This window comes from Oncorhynchus clarkii, chromosome 13 (assembly GCF_045791955.1).
Source record: "Oncorhynchus clarkii lewisi isolate Uvic-CL-2024 chromosome 13, UVic_Ocla_1.0, whole genome shotgun sequence".
NCBI classification, from domain to species: Eukaryota; Metazoa; Chordata; class Actinopteri; order Salmoniformes; family Salmonidae; genus Oncorhynchus; species Oncorhynchus clarkii.
Genome location: NC_092159.1, coordinates 60,278,289 through 60,300,215, shown reverse-complemented (window position 1 = coordinate 60,300,215; position 21,927 = coordinate 60,278,289). Strand labels below are relative to the sequence as shown.

The 21,927-nt window shown below is 45.7% G+C and overlaps 1 protein-coding gene across 1 annotated transcript in view; it reads right to left on the bottom strand.

Annotated features, from left to right (window-relative positions):
- The window catches only part of LOC139365186 (centrosomal protein of 112 kDa-like), a 158,661-nt gene that overhangs the window by 92,193 nt on the left and 44,541 nt on the right, over nucleotides 1-21,927 (bottom strand). Inside the window, exons 11-12 of the mRNA XM_071102639.1 lie at nucleotides 16,126-16,233; nucleotides 2,141-2,323 (exon numbers count right to left, since the gene is read on the bottom strand). Coding sequence (XP_070958740.1) covers nucleotides 2,141-2,323; nucleotides 16,126-16,233 — 291 coding nt within the window. The remainder of the gene's footprint in view (nucleotides 1-2,140; nucleotides 2,324-16,125; nucleotides 16,234-21,927) is intronic.

The window sequence follows — 21,927 nt, the reverse complement described above, 5'->3', positions numbered from 1 at the left end:
TTAAGCCTCACAATAGTGAAAAGTACTAAGTAGTAGGAATTAAGTAGTGCATTTAAGCTATGCTTGCCAGTTTCAGAAAGTTTCATATTTTCTGGATGCATCAACAAAATACTCTGCTTTTCAACATTCCTCTTTCAAAACTCTCAGGACTTTTCAGAATCTGTGGAGGTTGAATCCCCCATTTATTTCCATCTGTATGACAGAGTTTCAAAGGGGTAAACGTCTATGGTAATGCAAACCTACTTCATAATATGGGACCTAAAGTGATGTTAAAAAAACTCATCTTTCTAATTGGCTCATTCATCCCCCCTCCTGTCCCCTGTAACTATTCCCCAGGTCCTTACCGTAGATGAGAATGTGCTCTCAGTCAACTTACCTGGTAAAATAAGGGTTAAATAAACATACAAATAACATACGTACATCCTGGAGCCCAACTGCTGCTCTCCAAGAACCTGAACCACAGAGAACTTTGGTTTTATTTCTTTTTCATTGGGGGAGGGGCGATTTTGAGGTGCGTTGTGGCTCCACATAATCGTATGGTTGAGCGATGGCCATGGCAGAGACAGACAGACTAACCAGAATAGTAGAGTGGATGCCAACAGATACCTCAAATCATAGTTGAGAGAGTGTGTTCAGGGTAGCTGTGTATGTGTGTGGAGGAAGATGAGATGTTTTCTTCCACTGAAAGGAGCAGGCCATATGAAAAGCTGTCACCTCTGCCATATAGAACAGTGCGTACTGTACACATAACCCTGTCTTACTGTCAAACGTATGGAGCGGATGAACATGAAATAACAATGTTTCTAAAACATTTGACTGTTTGACCTTGAAATGCTTCAGTTTAAATGCCATCTTTCTATAGTTCTAATCATATTTCTACGAATTCATTTATGGCCAATAATGTCAAATAGTAAAGACGATATATTTATTTTATTCCCCATTTAAGTCTAAATGCTTTTAAATCTAGGCCTATACTAATTCATACTAGACCTACTTCTTAAAAAGAATAATAATCTTAACGATGAATAATAATCTTAACGGTGAAATTCCATTTGGTTCTGTTGTTCGTACACAGTTGTGTAACCTGGGAACCATCTGTGCCCGCCGTTTGCTGCAAAAACATTTGAGAGTCGCCGTTTGTCCAAATGTCCAAAAATACTGAATGTGCACGGCTGGACCCCTAGTCTCCAGCCAGGAGCCAATAAACAAGCCCTCGCCATGCTGACATTCTACATTTCATCTGGAGGCTTGAGGAGTCAAATACATCCCCGGACGGGGGCTGCTCTGTCAAATGGCTTCCCACAGCGTCTCCATGCTAGCCAGGCAGGAGAAGGGCGAGGAGAGGGGAGATGGAGGGAAGAGAGTGGAGCAGGGCTGCAGGTAGAGAAACCCTGCTGGAATCACAAGTGTTAAATAGGCTTGGGGATTGGGGACTCCATCAATATAGCGCCAAATGTCATATAGCCATTGTAGCGGTAGTGTGTTGTTGTAATGGGAAAGTAACTGGTGCTTATGGGAGGGAGATGGCTACCTGCGGTGAGGGGAGAATGCCATGTACAGCCTGTTCCTCCGTAGGGGGATTATGGGGCACTCGCCGTATGCGGCTGATACACGGTGAACCAGGGAAAGAAAGGAGAGAAATGCAACCCAGGGTTTGGGGAAGAAAAGGCCAGAGGTACTGCACAGCGACCAAGAGCCTTCCTTTCCTTTATCTGGCAACCTGTGGTTTCCAGGCGTTTCAAGTCTTTTTACTTCTAGCACGGAACCCTGCCGCGAAACCAGGAAAGAAATAGAGAACCGCATTAGAAGTTAGCACTGTATGATAATATTAATTTATTTTGGTTCAATCGGCATTTAACTTTTCTATTCATTTGCGGTCCTTCCTATTTTATTTCGCAAATAAAATAATTTAGGATTGAAATAAGAATTTGGGATTCTTTCCTTTCCGCTCACACACACCTGCACCCCTACAAAACAAATTCTGCTCAGAAATCGCACCTAGCAGCAGGTGAGAAAGTACTACTCGCAGCGTTTTTGAAAGCCCAGCACCACAGAACGTTAATGGCTAAACAAAATGGTGACCAGGAGAAAACCTGCGGGAGAGCGGTGCGGACCAGAGGAGAGTAGTGAGACCTCCTACCTGGGCGTCGTGTTGCCTCCACTCCTGGGTCTGGTGCTGGTGCTGGTGCAGGGCGGCCCGCGCCTCCCTCTCCATGGTGCCCACCTCCCGCTGGCGCTGCTGGACCAGATTGTCCCTCTCCGTGCTGTAATGCTGCTGTAGATGCATCCTCTCCTGCTCCTGCCCTGCACGCTGCTCGCACATCTGATTGGACAACAGGAGGTGAGAGGAAGAAGACTACAATCAGCCCCAGCCCTGTCGTCATGACAATTTGTCCATCAATCCACCCATACATCCCTTCCATCCCTCCCCATACTCCAATGCGCCCCGCCGTTGCACAAAGGACAGGACCAAAAAAAAAAGAAAGTTTGTCTCTTGCCTCACGACTCGATGACTCCACGACATTTTCTTTACATCATTATTACCTCACACTGTTTCCATCCCACTATTGCTCGCTCTCTTTCTCCAAATCAGACTCCTGTCTCCCCTCTCCTATCGGCATATAAATGAGCAGTTAGCTTGGGCTGTCTATGCAGAGAGGCTGTGAGGGGTTAGCCATCTGGCTACTAGAGGAGCTACCCTCGCCCCATGCTATGAGTCTCACAGCGTGGGGAAATGGGCTTAGTAAGGGCGATGCCTATCATCATTATACTACGCCCCACTCAGAGGACGTGAGGAGAAGGAAGACAGGAACAAACTTCGGAGGGGAGAAATCTACAAAAAATTGGAGAGGAGATGGAACATGTTCCTTCAACCTGTCATCGTATTCATTCAGAGTCCGACAGACTGCTGCAGAAGAATCAAATCAGTGTTTGCTTTCAAATTTGGTTGCCTATCGCCGCCAAATGATCGTAGCTGTACAGGTCTACGCTGACAACGAGAGAGTATTTAGAGGACGAAATAACAAAAAGCTTCCCACAAGCTGACCAACAGAAATGCTGCCCCAACCGACACACTGAGACAGTGAGTCATCGTCTGATGGAATTAACAGAAAACCTAAAAGAAAAAAGAGAAGGGGAAAAATACAAAAGAATCCTCCAAAAGAAAGAACCCCTTTAGAAACATACCATGCTGTCAGTCAGTTGAGCTAGGCTATCCCAGTGTCCACAGACAGCTCCTCTCTGCAGCGTTAGCTCTGCTAGCCTAGCGCTGCGGATCTGAGACAAGTCACCTGCTGTGAGGTAAAGCCTGGTGGCGGAGTGCTGAGAACGCTAAAGCCCAAGCACCGCCAGTGTCTGCTTTTTTCCCAGGCTCCGCTCTCTCTGCTCTCACACCCCCAAAGCGGGGTACCCATGACCCTGTCCCATCCCCACGGTGTGCTCCCCTGCCGGGGCTGTGAAAGGCCAGCAGGGGCCCTGGGCTGGGGCCCAGCTCTGAAGCTAATCCTCCACACATTGTGCTCCCCGGCACCCTACCTGGGCCTGCCACAGATAGGACAGACAGATAGGACAGACAGACAGGACAGACAGACAGACAGACAGACAGACAGACAGAGACTAGGCAGAGAGCCCTAGTCCCAGCCTACAGGTTTAGCCCACAGTTTTAGCCCACAGGTTTAGCCCACAGGTTTAGCCCACAGGTTTAGCCCCAAGCTCCAGACACTGCTTACGCTTAGACTAATGCTATTCTGGTGATGAATGGGTATATCGACAGGAGGCTGGATTCCTCACTCAGTGAAGGCCACAAAAGACACTTCTATCAGCCACGCAGGATTTCAGGGTGTCCCCACTACTTGCGTTTAGGTAGATTTGAAAACTGTAAAAGGAGGGATGACTGAATACAATGTTTTACCTGGAGTTTCTCTGTGGTTCTTCTATTGCTGTCGCACATCTACATCTGTAAGGAATTAGTTAGTATGTATACATTCTACCAAAACACACACACACACATACACTACTAAACACACACTAATAAACACACATACTCACACACTTGGGACATAAACAGTAGTTTTCAGAAAGACATCCCACAGCTCATTTCTAAAGCAAAATCCTCTTAGACAGTTCACCACAAACACAAACAAAGCATTGTGTGAGACCGGCCTGGCCATCTTCCGTGTTATTGTCATTGGAGATGTTCGACTTTGCTGCTCCCACAGAGTTAATACATGACATCTGCTCTGTAATTCAATTCCATTCACTATAATATAATTCATTCAGTAATATAATAGAGACCCAATCATATCCAGCAACTGGATTTCACAGTCATGCAGAATCACGCCACAGATCATGATTCATATCTCCACAGCATGTCAGAGTCTGATGGGCTGACTGATAGGCGGCTAATTCCTACGCAAAACTACAACAACAGCGTGACACCCGACGACAGGAGAGACAAGTGGGGAAGCGTTGGCTTACTGTTTCGTGTGACCGTCCTGATTTCATTTCAGGGTTTTGGTTTTGAGAGAGAGAGGGGGTTTGGAGGTGGACAGGAAGGCCGAGCTAGATCTGTTTTCAAGAAAGTAACATTATGAAAGGAGGCAGAGAAGGAGAGAGAGAGAGAAAGAGAGAGAGAAAGAGAGAGAGAGAGAGAGAGAGAGAGAGAGAGAGAGAGAGAGAGAGAGAGAGAGAGAGAGAGAGAGAGAGAAAGAGAGGGAGGGATTATGGAGACACACAAACATCCTGGTTACGTCACAGACTTGCTGAAGAAAGGGCTTCTGGGTGCTGAGGCTCTTAAAGGGGCCGGTGTGGCCACGACACAGCAGGAGAGGGCCTGGGAGAACAGCTACACAGTGTGTGTCCTGTCACTGAGTGAGTCTAGAGAGACAGTGTTAGAGAACAGTGTGTGTCCTGTCACTGAGTGAGTTTAGAGAGACGGTGTTACAGAACAGTGTGTGTCCTGTCACTGAGTGAGTCTACAGAGAGACGGTGTTACAGCACAGTGTGTGTCCTGTCACTGAGTGAGTTTAGAGAGACGGTGTAACAGAACAGTGTGTGTCCTGTCACTGAGTGAGTCTACAGAGAGACGGTGTTACAGCACAGTGTGTGTCCTGTCACTGAGTGAGTTTAGAGAGACGGTGTAACAGAACAGTATGTGTCCTGTCACTGAGTGAGTTTAGAGAGACGGTGTAACAGAACAGTATGTGTCCTGTCACTGAGTGAGTCTAGAGAGATGGTGTTACAGAACAGCCTGCGTCCTGTCACTGAGTGAGTCTAGAGAGACGGTGTTACAGAACAGCCTGCGTCCTGTCACTGAGTGAGTCTAGAGAGACGGTGTTACAGCACAGCCTGTGTCCTGTCACTGAGTGAGTCTAGAGAGAGATGGTGTTACAGAACAGCCTGCGTCCTGTCACTGCGTGAGTCTAGAGAGACGGTGTTACAGCACAGCCTGCGTCCTGTCACTGAGTGAGTCTAGAGAGACTATGTTACAGAACAGCCTGCGTCCTGTCACTGAGTGAGTCTAGAGAGAGACGGTGTTACAGCACAGCCTGTGTCCTGTCACTGAGTGAGTCGAGAAAGACGGTGTTACAGAACAGCATGCGTCCTGTCACTGAGTGAGTCTAGAAAGACGGTGTTACAGAACAGCCTGCGTCCTGTCACTGCGTGAGTCTAGAGAGACGGTGTTACAGCACAGCCTGCGTCCTGTCACTGAGTGAGTCTAGAGAGACTGTGTTACAGCACAGCCTGCGTCCTGTCACTGAGTGAGTCGAGAAAGACAGTGTTACAGAACAGCCTGCGTCCTGTCACTGAGTGAGTCTAGAGAGAGACGGTGTTACAGAACAGCCTGCGTCCTGTCACTGAGTGAGTCTAGAGAGACGGTGTTACAGCACAGCCTGCGTCCTGTCACTGAGTGAGTCTAGAGAGAGATGGTGTTACAGCACAGCCTGCGTCCTGTCACTGAGTGAGTCGAGAAAGACTGTGTTACAGAACAGCCTGCGTCCTGTCACTGAGTGAGTCTAGAGAGAGACGGTGTTACAGCACAGCCTGCGTCCTGTCACTGAGTGAGTCTAGAGAGAGACGGTGTTACAGCACAGTGTATGTCCTGTCACTGAGTGAGTCTAGAGAGACTGTGTTACAGAACAGCCTGCGTCCTGTCACTGAGTGAGTCTAGAGAGACGGTGTTACAGCACAGTGTATGTCCTGTCACTGAGTGAGTCTAGAGAGACTGTGTTACAGCACAGTGTATGTCCTGTCACTGAGTGAGTCTAGAGAGACTGTGTTACAGAACAGCCTGCGTTCTGTCACTGCGTGAGTCATGCGAGACGTTGTTACAGCACAGTGTGTGTCCTGTCACTGAGTGAGTCTAGAGAGACGGTGTTACAGAACAGCCTGCGTCCTGTCACTGAGTGAGTCTAGAGAGACAGTGTTACAGCACAGCCTGCGTCCTGTCACTGAGTGAGTCTAGAGAGACGGTGTTACAGAACAGTCTCCGTCCTGTCACTGAGTGAGTCTAGAGAGACGGTGTTACAGCACAGCCTGCGTCCTGTCACTGAGTGAGTCTAGAGAGATGGTGTTACAGAACAGCCTGTCACTGAGTGGCTCCTGCCATTGAGATGGGCCTGAGTGTAGTGGCACAGTAGAGCTGCTAACAGAGGACTAGGGGGTGTGTGACAGGACTGGACAGAATGAGAATTGGGAGAGAGACAGTGAGGTAACGGGGCACTGCTACTGTTGCCCCAGGAGGGTTACCCCAAATCTCAGGGAGGAGGCTTAGGGAGAACTGTCTGGCCTGAGCAGGGTGACGAGAAAGGGTGAGAGAAGAACTGTCTGGCCTCAGCAGGGTGACGAGAAGGGGAGAGAGTAGAACTGTCTGGTCTCAGCAGGGTGACGAGAAGGGGAGAGAGAAGAACTGTCTGGCCTCAGCAGGGTGACGAGAAGGGGAGAGAGAAGAACCGTCTGGCCTCAGCAGGGTGATGAGAAGGGGATGAGGGAAGAACTGTCAGGCTTCAGCAGGGTGACGAGAAGGGGAGAGAGAAGAACCGTCTGGCCTCAGCAGGGTGACGAGAAGGGGATGAGGGAAGAACTGTCAGGCTTCAGCTGGGTGACGAGAAGGGGATGAGGGAAGAACTGTCAGGCTTCAGCAGGGTGACGAGAAGGGGAGAGAGAAGAACCGTCTGGCCTCAGCAGGGTGACGAGAAGGGGATGAGGGTAGAACTGTCAGGCTTCAGCAGGGTGACGAGAAGGGGAGAGAGAAGAACCGTCTGGCCTCAGCAGGGTGACGAGAAGGGGATGAGGGAAGAACTGTCAGGCTTCAGCAGGGTGACGAGAAGGGGATGAGGGAAGAACTGTCAGGCTTCAGCAGGGTGACGAGAAGGGGAGAGAGAAGAACCGTCTGGCCTCAGCAGGGTGACGAGAAGGGGATGAGGGAAGAACTGTCAGGCTTCAGCAGGGTGACGAGAAGGGGAGAGAGAAAAACTGTCAGGCTTCAGCAGGGTGACGAGAAGGGGAGAGAGAAGAACCGTCTGGCCTCAGCAGGGTGACGAGAAGGGGAGAGAGAAGAACTGTCTGGCCTCAGCAGGGTGACGAGAAGGGGAGAGAGAAGAACTGTCTGGCCTCAGCAGGGTGACGAGAAGGGGAGAGAGAAGAACTGTCTGGCCTCAGCAGGGTGACGTGAAGGGGAGAGGGAGAACTGTCTGGCCTCAGCAGGGTGACGAGAAGGGGAGAGGGAGAACCGTCTGGCCTCAGCAGGGTGACGAGAAGGGGATGAGGGAAGAACTGTCAGGCTTCAGCAGGGTGACGAGAAGGGGAGAGAGAAGAACCGTCTGGCCTCAGCAGGGTGACGAGAAGGGGATGAGGGTAGAACTGTCAGGCTTCAGCAGGGTGACGAGAAGGGGAGAGAGAAGAACCGTCTGGCCTCAGCAGGGTGACGAGAAGGGGATGAGGGAAGAACTGTCAGGCTTCAGCAGGGTGACGAGAAGGGGAGAGAGAAAAACTGTCAGGCTTCAGCAGGGTGACGAGAAGGGGAGAGAGAAGAACCGTCTGGCCTCAGCAGGGTGACGAGAAGGGGAGAGAGAAGAACTGTCTGGCCTCAGCAGGGTGACGAGAAGGGGAGAGAGAAGAACTGTCTGGCCTCAGCAGGGTGACGAGAAGGGGAGAGAGAAAAACTGTCTGGCCTCAGCAGGGTGACGTGAAGGGGAGAGGGAGAACTGTCTGGCCTCAGCAGGATGACGAGAAGGGGAGAGGGAGAACTGTCTGGCCTCAGCAGGGTGACGAGAAGGGGAGAGGGAGAACTGTCAGGCTTCAGCAGGGTGACGAGAAGGGGAGAGAGAAGAACCGTCTGGCCTCAGCAGGGTGACGAGAAGGGGATGAGGGAAGAACTGTCAGGCTTCAGCAGGGTGACGAGAAGGGGAGAGAGAAAAACTGTCAGGCTTCAGCAGGATGACGAGAAGGGGAGAGAGAAGAACCGTCTGGCCTCAGCAGGGTGACGAGAAGGGAGAGAGAAGAACTGTCTGGCCTCAGCAGGGTGACGAGAAGGGGAGAGAGAAGAACTGTCTGGCCTCAGCAGGGTGACGAGAAGGGGAGAGAGAAGAACTGTCTGGCCTCAGCAGGGTGACGTGAAGGGGAGAGGGAGAACTGTCTGGCCTCAGCAGGATGACGAGAAGGGGAGAGGGAGAACTGTCTGGCCTCAGCAGGGTGACGAGAAGGGGAGAGGGAGAACTGTCAGGCTTCAGCAGGGTGACGAGAAGGGGAGAGAGAAGAACCGTCTGGCCTCAGCAGGGTGACGAGAAGGGGATGAGGGAAGAACTGTCAGGCTTCAGAAGGGTGACGAGAAGGGGATGAGGGAAGAACTGTCAGGCTTCAGCAGGGTGACGAGAAGGGGAGAGAGAAGAACCGTCTGGCCTCAGCAGGGTGACGAGAAGGGGATGAGGGAAGAACTGTCAGACTTCAGCAGGGTGACGAGAAGGGGAGAGAGAAGAACCGTCTGGCCTCAGCAGGGTGACGAGAAGGGGAGAGAGAAGAACCGTCTGGCCTCAGCAGGGTGACGAGAAGGGGAGAGAGAAGAACCGTCTGGCCTCAGCAGGGTGACGAGAAGGGGAGAGGGAGAACTGTCTGGCCTCAGCAGGGTGACGAAAAGGGGAGAGAGAAGAACCGTCTGGCCTCAGCAGGGTGACGAGAAGTGGAGAGGGAGAATTGTCTGGCCTCAGCAGGGTGATGAGAAGGGGAGAGGGAGAACTGTCTGGCCTCAGCAGGGTGACGAGAAGGGGAGAGGGAGAACTGTCTGGCCTCAGCAGGGTGACGAGAAGGGGAGAGGGAGAACTGTCTGGCCTCAGCAGGGTGACGAGAAGGGGAGAGGGAGAACTGTCTGGCCTCAGCAGGTTGACGAGAAGGGGAGAGGGAGAACTGTCTGGCCTCAGCAGGGTGACGAGAAGGGGAGAGGGAGAACTGTCAGGCTTCAGCAGGGTGACGAGAAGGGGAGAGAGAAGAACCGTCTGGCCTCAGCAGGGTGACGAGAAGGGGATGAGGGAAGAACTGTCAGGCTTCAGAAGGGTGACGAGAAGGGGATGAGGGAAGAACTGTCAGGCTTCAGCAGGGTGACGAGAAGGGGAGAGAGAAGAACCGTCTGGCCTCAGCAGGGTGACGAGAAGGGGATGAGGGGAGAACTGTCAGACTTCAGCAGGGTGAGAGAGAAGAACCGTCTGGCCTCAGCAGGGTGACAGAACCGTCTGGCCTCAGCAGGGTGACAGAAGAACCGTCTGGCCTCAGCAGGGTGACGAGAAGGGGAGAGGGAGAACTGTCTGGCCTCAGCAGGGTGACGAAAAGGGGAGAGAGAAGAACCGTCTGGCCTCAGCAGGGTGACGAGAAGTGGAGAGGGAGAACTGTCTGGCCTCAGCAGGGTGACGAGAAGGGGAGAGGGAGAACTGTCTGGCCTCAGCAGGGTGACGAGAAGGGGAGAGGGAGAACTGTCTGGCCTCAGCAGGGTGACGAGAAGGGGAGAGGGAGAACTGTCTGGCCTCAGCAGGGTGACGAGAAGGGGAGAGGGAGAACTGTTTGGCCTCAGCAGGGTGACGAGAAGGGGAGAGGGAGAACTGTCTGGCCTCAGCAGGGTGACGAGAAGGGGAGAGGGAGAACTGTCAGGCTTCAGCAGGCTGACGAGAAGGGGAGAGAGAAGAACCGTCTGGCCTCAGCAGGGTGACGAGAAGGGGATGAGGGAAGAACTGTCAGGCTTCAGAAGGGTGACGAGAAGGGGATGAGGGAAGAACTGTCAGGCTTCAGCAGGGTGACGAGAAGGGGAGAGAGAAGAACCGTCTGGCCTCAGCAGGGTGACGAGAAGGGGGTGAGGGAAGAACTGTCAGACTTCAGCAGGGTGACGAGAAGGGGAGAGAGAAGAACCGTCTGGCCTCAGCAGGGTGACGAGAAGTGGAGAGGGAGAACTGTCTGGCCTCAGCAGGGTGACGAGAAGGGAAGAGGGAGAACTGTCTGGCCTCAGCAGGGTGACGAGAAGGGGAGAGAGAAGAACCGTCTGGCCTCAGCAGGGTGACGAGAAGGGGAGAGGGAGAACTGTCTGGCCTCAGCAGGGTGACGAGAAGGGGAGAGGGAGAACTGTCTGGCCTCAGCAGGGTGACAAGAAGGGGAGAGAGAAGAACTGTTTGGCCTCAGCAGGGTGACGAGAAGGGGAGAGGGAGAACTGTTTGGCCTCAGCAGGGTGACGAGAAGGGGAGAGGAAGAACTGTCTGGCCTCAGCAGGGTGACGAGAAGGGGATGAGGGAAGAACTGTCAGGCTTCAGCAGGGTGACGAGAAGGGGAGAGAGAAGAACTGTCTGGCCTCAGCAGGGTGACGAGAAGGGGAGAGAGAAGAACTGTTTGGCCTCAGCAGGGTGACGAGAAGGGGAGAGAGAAGAACTGTCTGGCCTCAGCAGGGTGACGAGAAGGGGAGAGGGAGAACTGTCTGGCCTCAGCAGGGTGACGAGAAGGGGAGAGGGAAAACTGTCTGGCCTCAGCAGGGTGACGAGAAGGGGAGAGGGAGAACTGTTTGGCCTCAGCAGGGTGACGAGAAGGGGAGAGGGAGAACTGTTCGGCCTCAGCAGGGTGACGAGAAGGGGAGAGAGAAGAACTGTCTGGCCTCAGCAGAGTGACGAGAAGGGGAGAGAGAAGAACTGTCTGGCCTCAGCAGGGTGACGAGAAGGGGAGAGAGAAGAACTGTCTGGCCTCAGCAGAGTGACGAGAAGGGGAGAGAGAAGAACTGTCAGGCCTCAGCAGGGTGATGAGAAGGGGAGAGAGAAGAACTGTCTGGCCTCAGCAGGGTGACGAGAAGGGGAGAGAGAAGAACTGTCTGGCCTCAGCAGGGTGACGTGAAGGGGACACGGAAGAACTTGATTATTCACAGTGGGGAGTGTAGAAGTGTGCCCTGTGTGTGTACGCGTTAGCGTTTCTGTGTCTATGAGCGTTTCGGTGTGTGGATGCGTTTACTAGACCTAGACTTTGTGTCATTTGTTGTCACCAAATATCTGAGGAACAGGACAGATTAGGGGTTTCCATGGGGTCGGGGGTTACGCCACCATCTATAACAGCCTTATGACCTCCCTACGTCAGTTCAACGTCAAGGAGCAGGGCTGTGAAGGGCCGGCGTGACGTCCTAATGACCTGGAGGTCAGAGGGAAACAACTCCTCTATACATGGAGCCTCCTTTAAAACTCTCACTGATGTGACCTCAGTGGAATGTCCCTTTGTGATTGGTTCAATGGGCAAACTTGACCTGGTGACCCCGAGACACCAATCTCACTACAAGGGAACATGCAATTGGAAAATACACATCAGACAGACACGAGACTCTTTCTATACGCTCCGAATCTCTCTCTCTCCACTCTTCTGCTCTCTTTATCTCTGAGGTGGACGTCACTGATGAGTGACACCAAATGTGGCATTAGCACAGAGGGCTGATGTACTGGGACAGAGAGATGTTTCTCTCGGTGTATCGCTGAAGAAAATGACGCCAAATGCTTATAGTATGAAATAGATGCCTCTGCCTTTCTTTCATTTCCTTCCCTTGGTTAGTGTTGATTATCTTCACTTAAATATTTTCAGAACTCTGGTAATTGTCCTTGACCCCTTCTGTCACATACATACTGTTCTCCATTTAAAAGGGATTATGATATTTACATCCCGGTAAACATTTTCAGATGTTTCAGATTCAGCAACACTGACACACAAACAATGGAAAATTACAACTAGGATAAAAACCTGCTTTTGTCGACAAACTATTTAATGGTAGGACTGAAACGCAATTGTCACTACTACAATGTTTTGTGAAAACACTTTCACATCTTCAACTGAGCTCCACTTCTGCTCCTCACTTTAACTCCAATTTACTGGGCATTTTATGTGGATTTAAATAAATAAAAGGAGAATTCACGATACGATTATATTCAAACTTCAATAACCCCTGTATCGAGAGATTATTAGGAAAGGCGCAACCTCAAACCGACGATTACACCACGGACCAAATCGGAAACGGAAACCCATTCCTCTATTTGCCACCACAACATTGCTCTCATATCCTCCACTCCAAAACATCTGGAGCGAGTGACACGCAGCGCTAGTCTGTCTGTGCGTGGGGAATGAGAGTCGGATGGTTATTAGGCGGGAGGTGGAGAGATAGATGTGGTGGGAAATCAATCATGTCTTTGACACACACTGTAATCACAGATGATACCCTAGTTAGTGACTGGATACACTGAGAATGAGTGGACTCTCTAGTGTCACAGATATGAGGTTGGCTCACAACAATACTGAATATTACTCATTGGACATAGTAGCTGACACAAAGGTGATATTAAAAACATCTGTTTTTCAACTCATACACCAAGTTAAAACATAGGCTACATATACAGTATGCTGTGTAAACATGTAATGGTCCCTGTGTGTTTAGTCGTTTTGACCGATGACACCGCTTGGTATGGTAGTTAACTTCACAGCTCCAAAGAGGCTAAACTGAACAGCAATTAAGGGGAATGGTGTCTCCAATTCTTCATACAATCCCATCATTTCCACCAGATAATGGACATTCCAGTGGGTTAATTGAATTTCCTCCTCATAAAAGTAGACTTTATATCAGCGAGTTAGATTTCAATAGAAAAGGAAAATGGTTTGGAGATTTCTAATCAGAGGAAACTGATGGGGCTGGAAGATAAGACGACGGTATGAGCCGAACACAGATTGAATCAGTTTTCCATTGGGGGTTTAATAGTTGATTAAGACCACAAATATCTGTTGAATATCATCTGTGTCTTTTGTGATGAGGCAATACAGATGAATAAAATATAATAAATACAGAGGAATAAAATATAATAAATACAGAGGAATAAAATATAATAAATACAGAGGAATAAAATATAATAAATACAGAGGAATAAAATATAATAAATACAGAGGAATAAAATATAATAAATACAGAGGAATAAAATATAATAAATACAGAGGAATAAAATATAATAAATACAGAGGAATAAAATATAATAAATACAGAGGAATAAAATATAATAAATACAGAGGAATAACATATAATAAATACAGAGGAATAACATATAATAAATACAGAGGAATAAAATATAATAAATACAGAGGAATAAAATATAATAAATACAGAGGAATAACATATAATAAATACAGAGGAATAAAATATAATAAATACAGAGGAATAAAATATAATAAATACAGAGGAATAACATATAATAAATACAGAGGAATACAATATAATAAATACAGAGGAATAACATATAATAAATACAGAGGAATAAAATATAATAAATACAGAGGAATAAAATATAATAAATACAGAGGAATAAAATATAATAAATACAGAGGAATAAAATATAATAAATACAGAGGAATAAAATATAATAAATACAGAGGAATAAAATATAATAAATACAGAGGAATAAAATATAATAAATACAGAGGAATAACATATAATAAATACAGAGGAATAAAATATAATAAATACAGAGGAATAACATATAATAAATACAGAGGAATAACATATAATAAATACAGAGGAATAAAATATAATCAATACAGAGGAATAAAATATAATAAATACAGAGGAATAACATATAATAAATACAGAGGAATAAAATATAATAAATACAGAGGAATAAAATATAATAAATACAGAGGAATAAAATATAATAAATACAGAGGAATAAAATATAATAAATACAGAGGAATAAAATATAATAAATACAGAGGAATAAAATATAATAAATACAGAGGAATAAAATATAATAAATACAGAGGAATAAAATATAATAAATACAGAGGAATAAAATATAATAAATACAGAGGAATAACATATAATAAATACAGAGGAATAAAATATAATAAATACAGAGGAATAAAATATAATAAATACAGAGGAATAAAATATAATCATTTAAAAACTCACTCAAATGGATTTCATAATGTTAGTTTTGGGTATATACAATGAGAGTACAAAACATTAGAAACACCTGCTATTTCCATGACATAGACTGACCAGGTAAATCCAGTTGAAAGCTATGTAAACATGTAAAAGGTCTGTGTGTTTAGTCGTTTCAACCAATGACACCCCTTTGCATGGTAGTTAAACGGATCACACCCTTTTTTTCAATTTACACCTAAAATGACATACCCAAAACTAACTGCCTGTAGCTTAGGACCTGAAGCAAGGATATGCATATTCTTGATACCATTTGAAAGGAAACACTTTGAAGTTTGTGGAATTGTGAAATTAATGTTGGAGAATATAACACATTAGATCTGGTAAAAGAGAATGCAAAGAAAAAAAATGCGCTTCCAATTTTTTTTGTTCCATCATCTTTGAAATGCAAGAGAAATGTCATTATATCACCTAGGAGTCTAGGCGCAATTTAGATTGTGGCCTCTAGATGGCAGCAGTGTATGTGCAACATTTTAGACTGATCCAATGAATCATTGCATTTCTGTTAAAAATGTTGTATCAAGTCTGCCCAAATGTGCCGAATTGGTTAATTGATACATTTTGAAGTACATAACTATAGAGAACATACAAAAATTATATTGTAATAAAAAAATGTGTTTACACACTCCCAGGAAGGTCATAAATGATGGTAATTAGCTTCCCTACAGAAAAGACACTAACCTTTATACATCTAGATGGGGGGTGGCAGACACAGCAGTGGTTTAAAACGTAGAACTCAGTTCCTACTTTTGAATATAAAAATAGATTTTATCAAACAAAACTATGCTACATTTTATCTCTGGGACCCTCAGGATGACAAATCAGAGTAAGATTACTGAATGTAAATACATTATTTACCTTCAGAGGTGAATGTATCAAACCAGTTGCTGTGATTAGTTGTTTTTTTTGTGCACTCTCCTCAAACAGTAGCATGGTATTTTTTCACTGTAATAGCTACTGTAAATTGGATAGCGTCGTTAGATTAACAAGAATGTAAACTTGCTGCCAATATAAGACATGTCTATGTCATGGGAAAGGTTCTTGTTATTTACAACGTCATTCTAATCACATTAGCTCAACCGTCCCGCTGGGGTGACACCGATCCCATAGAGGTTTTAACTTCATGATTTTAAAGAGGCTAAACTGAACAGCAATAAAGGGGTGTGGTTTGTGTTAGATGCCTTCAAGCTTTCTCCAATTCTTCATACAATCCCATCATTTCCACCAGATAATGGACATTCCAGTGGGTTAATTGAATTTCCTCCTCATAAAAGTAGACTTTATATCAGTGAGTTAGATTTCAATAGAAAAGGAAAATGGTTTGGAGATTTCTAATCAGAGGAAACTGATGGGGCTGGAAGATAAGACGACGGTATGAGCCGAACACAGATTGAATCAGAGTTTTCCATTGGGGGTTTAATAGTTGATTAAGACCACAAATATCTGTTGAATATCATATGTGTCTTTTGTGATGAGGCAATACAGATGGCTCATGTAGAGGATGGTGTCAGAATGTCCCCGTATACAAATACACAAATACATATTCAATTAATGAATCCCAAAATTATAGGAAATGCTTAAAGTTTAAACAAGACATTTTTGGGCAAAAACATAACAGTATCAAGTCTCCCTCTCTCGTGTCTCCCACTGACCTGCTGTTCGTATTTCTGTTTGAGCTCCTCCACTTGGTAGGAGAACTCCTTGGCCTGTTTCTCTCTTAGGGACTTGGAGCGGGTCAGATCCTCCTCCACCTTATCCATCTACAGGAGGGAGAGAAAGATCACTCTGTGATTGTCAATGACAATAGCAACATATGTTCGTTCCATGCTCAGAGAGAGCGAGAGAAATCTATGGAGAAAGTAATGAGAGGTTACTCGGTGACATCCTGGCACAGACAACTGTATATTTACATAGAAAAGGAGAGATGGGATCTTTCCCAATGACTTATCTACAGACAGGTGAGAGAATGGCACTATGGCAATATGTTGTGATTCATTCTGTTATTATGTGAAAACATCCTTTGAACTGCAGTGACAGTTTCTGTTCTGCATGATGCTGTGTGTCTTTATATTCTACACTCACAAGGACAGACACGTTTCTTTAAACGGCATCCAGCGGAGTGAAAGCTTTTAACATGAGAAGTAATCCATTTAGACACAACCCTATCGATACAGTTTAACACCAACATAACACTCACAGAGAGAGAGAGAGAGAGAGAGACACAACCCTATCGATACAGTTTAACACCAACATAACACTCACAGAGAGAGAGAGAGACACAGAGAGAGAGACAGAGAGAAAGAGAGACAGGGAGAGAGACAGAGAGAGAGAGACAGAGAGAGAGACACAGAGAGAGAGAGAGAGAGAGAGAGAGAGAGAGAGAGAGAGAGTGAGAAAGAGAGAGACAGAGAGAGAGAGACAGAGAGAGAGACAGAGAGAAAGAGAGACAGAGAGACAGAGAGAGACAGAGAGAGAAAGAGAGACAGAGAGAGACAGAGACAGAGAGAGAGACAGAGAGAGAGAGACAGAGAGAGAGACAGAGAGAGAGAGAGAGACAGAGAGAGAGACAGAGAGAGCGAGAGAGAGAGAGAGAGACAGACAGAGGACAGACAGAGGACAGACAGAGGACAGACAGAGGACAGACAGAGGACAGATTTAATATGCTTTATTATATTCATAAAGATAGGGCGAAATGGAGATAGAAAGAGATGTAGAGAGATGGATGTAGAGGGGGGAGGATGCAGAGAAGATTGGTGCTCTCTCATGACTTTGATGTGAGACGAGGATAGAGAGAGATGGAAGATCGGGAGTCCAGGGGATCGCTGGGGAGAGGAGGAGGAGAGTAAAAGGAGGGATAGGGATAGGGGGGAGAGTGTGACTGCCCATGGTGCTGTCAGTTAGGCCCACTGTATGTCTATTCTATGATATTCCCACCCACACAATGTCAATAAGTTCCATGTTAAAGGCCTACAGTAACATACTAATTAGCACAGAACATCTCCACTGTTCACAATGTAACACGTGCTCTGTCAATGAAGCCCACACACACTCTGCCCAGAAGTGCTCACACTCTGTAGTTCTCTCTCACTGTTTACAACTAAGTCTGCATCGATTAGTTATCTCTCAATAATCCACAGCCCACATTCTGCCAAGTGTTGAACAGCGGCCCAGTGAAATAGACTAATTACTCCATCACTCCACTGTTAAGAGACGCGTCCTCTGTGACGGCATCTAACATCAATACCGCGCGCACACACACACACACACACACACACACACACACACACACACACACACACACACACACACACACACACACACACACACACACACACACACACACACACACACACACACACACACACACACACACACACACACACACACACACACACACACACACACACACACACACACAGGTCAAAGTCAAGGGCTTTAGTGATAGAACTAAACACTGTAGGATTGTTAACTCAGGCCACTTTAAATTGTTCATTAAAATGATAAGAACCGGCTGTAAAAATCACACAGTGGGATTTCAATTTATGGGAACATAGAATCTTTCTTTGCTTTTCTCATATTTTGCCACCTAGCACTCTGTGAGGATAATATAGCTGATCACAAATAGAGGGCCCTAAAAGGAACATGTTTAAACCAGCTGTGAGAGAGAGGGAAAGACAGAGAGAGCATGAACGAGAGAGAGCAAGGAGAGAGAAAGAGAGGGAGAGAATAAGAGACAGAGGAATCTGTGTGCAGCCAGCATGGCGCCCCTGTGCATCTGTGGCCAGGCTGTGTCTTCCTAACTCAGAGGTGTGTGTGTGTGTGTGTGTCTGTGTGTGAGTGAGTGAGTGAGACGGGCCTGCAGTCATCGGCATTGTCTTGGTTTTGTTCACTGTCTGTTTGTCATCCAGCCTCCACTCTCTGTGTTGACGAGATAGGAAAGAGAGGGAACAGGGGAAGTGTGTGAGAGGGCACGCTAGGGTCAGAGACGATGGAAGAGATGTGCATGTGTCTATGTGTATGTAAACTAAACTCCTGGTCTAAAGCTGACGACCAACACCAGCGTGCTGGAGGAGGCCAGAATAAACAGCATCACCATTACTGGTCATTAGAGCGTTGGGCCAGTAAACAAAAGGTTGATGGATCCAATCAAAGAGCTGACAAATCTGTCGTACTGCCCCTGAACAAGGCAGTTAACCCACTTTTCCTTGGCTTAACTGACTAGCCTAGTTAAATAAAGGTTAAATAAAATTAAAATAAATATATATATATATTACAACCCCAACTCTAATTGGACAGGTTGTGTGATCCGGATGCCCAACTCACGCCTCCCGAAACAGATCACGTACTTCCAGTTGAATGAAAGTCAGCGAGCCCTTGGCGGACAAAGGAAACACTACAAAGACAACATCAAAACAAACCTTCAGAAATTATACATCCCCTCCAACAACTGGAAGGACACTGTACTAAACCTACAACTGGAAGGACACTGCACTAAACAGACAACTGGAAGGACACTGTACTAAACCTACAACTGGAAGGACACTACACTAAACAGACAACTGGAAGGACACTGTACTAAACCTACAACTGGAAGGACACTGCACTAAACAGACAACTGGAAGGACACGGCACTAAACAGACATCTGGAAGGACACTGCACTAAACAGACAACTGGAAGGACACTGCAATAAACAGACATCTGAAAGGACACTGCACTAAACAGACAACTGGAAGGACACTGTACTAAACCTACAACTGGAAGGACACTGCACTAAACAGACAACTGGAAGGACACGGCACTAAACAGACATCTGGAAGGACACTGCACTAAACAGACAACTGGAAGGACACTGCAATAAACAGACATCTGAAAGGACACTGCACTAAACAGACAACTGGAAGGACACTGTACTAAACAGACAACTGGAAGGACACTGCACTAAACCTACAACTGGAAGGACACTGCACTAAACAGACATCTGGAAGGACACTGCACTAAACAGACATCTGGAAGGACACTGCACTAAACAGACATCTGGAAGGACACTGCACTAAACAGACATCTGGAAGGACACTGCACTAAACAGACAACTGGAAGGACACTGCACTAAACCTACAACTGGAAGGACACTGCACTAAACAGACATCTGGAAGGACACTGCACTAAACAGACATCTGGAAGGACACTGCACTAAACAGACAACTGGAAGGACACTGCACTAAACAGACAACTGGAAGGACACTGCACTAAACAGACAACTGGAAGGACACTGCACTAAACAGACATCTGGAAGGACACTGCACTAAACAGACATCTGGAAGGACACTGCACTAAACAGACAACTGGAAGGACACTGCACTAAACAGACAACTGGAAGGACACTGCACTAAACAGACAACTGGAAGGACACTGCACTAAACAGACATCTGGAAGGACACTGCAAAACGTCCTTTTTTCAGGACCCTGTCTTTCAAAGATAATTCGTAAAAATCCAAATAACTAAACAGATCTTCATTGCCTTGGTGGAAGAGTGAGGTAACATCTCACAGCAAGAGTTGGCAAATCCATGAGGAGGAGATGCACTGCAGTACTTAATGCAGCTGATGGCCACAGCAGATACTGTTACTTTTGAACCCCCTTTGCTCAGGGACACAGTATTCCATTTCTGTTAGTCACGTGTCTGTAGAACCTGTTCAGTTTATGTCTCAATTGTTGAATCTTGTTATGTTCATACAAATATTTACACATGTTAAGTTTGCTGAAAATAAACGCAGTTGACAGTGAGAGGACGTTTCTTTTTTTGCTGAGTTTAGTAGTATCAGTATGTTACCTGTAGTTTCATGTAGTATTATCAGTATGTTTCATGTAGTATTATCAGCATGTTACCTGTAGTTTCATGTAGTATTATCAGTATGTTTCATGTAGTATTATCAGCATGTTACCTGTAGTTTCATGTAGTATTATCAGTATGTTTCATGTAGTATTATCAGTATGTTTCATGTAGTATTATCAGCATGTTACCTGTAGTTTCATGTAGTATTATTATTACGGTTTTCTTTCTCCTCTTCCTCTGAAGAGGAGGTGTAGCAGGGATCGGACCAAAATGCAGCGTGGTTATTTTGATTAATCTTTAATAAAAGATAAACACGAACAATACAAAAACAAGAAACGTGAAAACCTATCTGGTGCAAACAAACACAGAGACAGGAACAATCACCCACGAAACACTCAAAGAATATGGCTGCCTAAATATGGTTCCCAATCAGAGACAACGATAAACACCTGGCTCTGATTGAGAACCACTCCAGGCAGCCATAGACTATTCTAGACAACCCCACTAACCACAATCCCATGACCTACAAAAACCCCAAGACAAAACACACCACATAAATAACCCATGTCACACCCTGGCCTGACCAAAATAATAAAGAAAACACAAAATACTAAGACCACGGCGTGACAATTATCAGTATGTTACCTGTAGTTTCATGTAGTATTATCAGCATGTTACCTGTAGTTTCATGTAGTATTATCAGTATGTTACCTGTAGTTTCATGTAGTATTATCAGCATGTTACCGGTAGTTTCATGTAGTATTATCAGCATGTTACCTGTAGTTTCATGTGGTATTATCAGCATGTTACCTGTAGTTTCATGTAGTATTATCAGCATGTTACCTGTAGTTTCATGTAGTATTATCAGTATGTTACCTGTAGTTTCATGTAGTATTATCAGCATGTTACCGGTAGTTTCATGTAGTATTATCAGCATGTTACCTGTAGTTTCATGTGGTATTATCAGCATGTTACCTGTAGTTTCATGTAGTATTATCAGCATGTTACCTGTAGTTTCATGTAGTATTATCAGTATGTTACCTGTAGTTTCATGTAGTATTATCAGCATGTTACCGGTAGTTTCATGTAGTATTATCAGCATGTTACCGGTAGTTTCATGTAGTATTATCAGTATGTTACCTGTAGTTTCATGTAGTATTATCAGTATGTTACCGATAGTTTCATGTAGTATTTTCAGCATGTTACCTGTAGTTTCATGTAGTATTATCAGTATGTTACCGATAGTTTCATGTAGTATTTTCAGCATGTTACCTGTAGTTTCATGTAGTATTATCAGTATGTTACCTGTAGTTTCATGTAGTATTATCAGCATGTTACCGATAGTTTCATATAGTATTATCAGCATGTTACCTGTAGTTTCATGTAGTATTATCAGTATGTTACCGGTAGTTTCATGTAGTATTATCAGTATGTTACCTGTAGTTTCATGTAGTATTATCAGTATGTTACCTGTAGTTTCATGTAGTATTATCAGTATGTTACCGGTAGTTTCATGTAGTATTATCAGCATGTTACCTGTAGTTTCATGTAGTATTATCAGTATGTTACCTGTAGTTTCATGTAGTATTATCAGCATGTTACCGGTAGTTTCATGTAGTA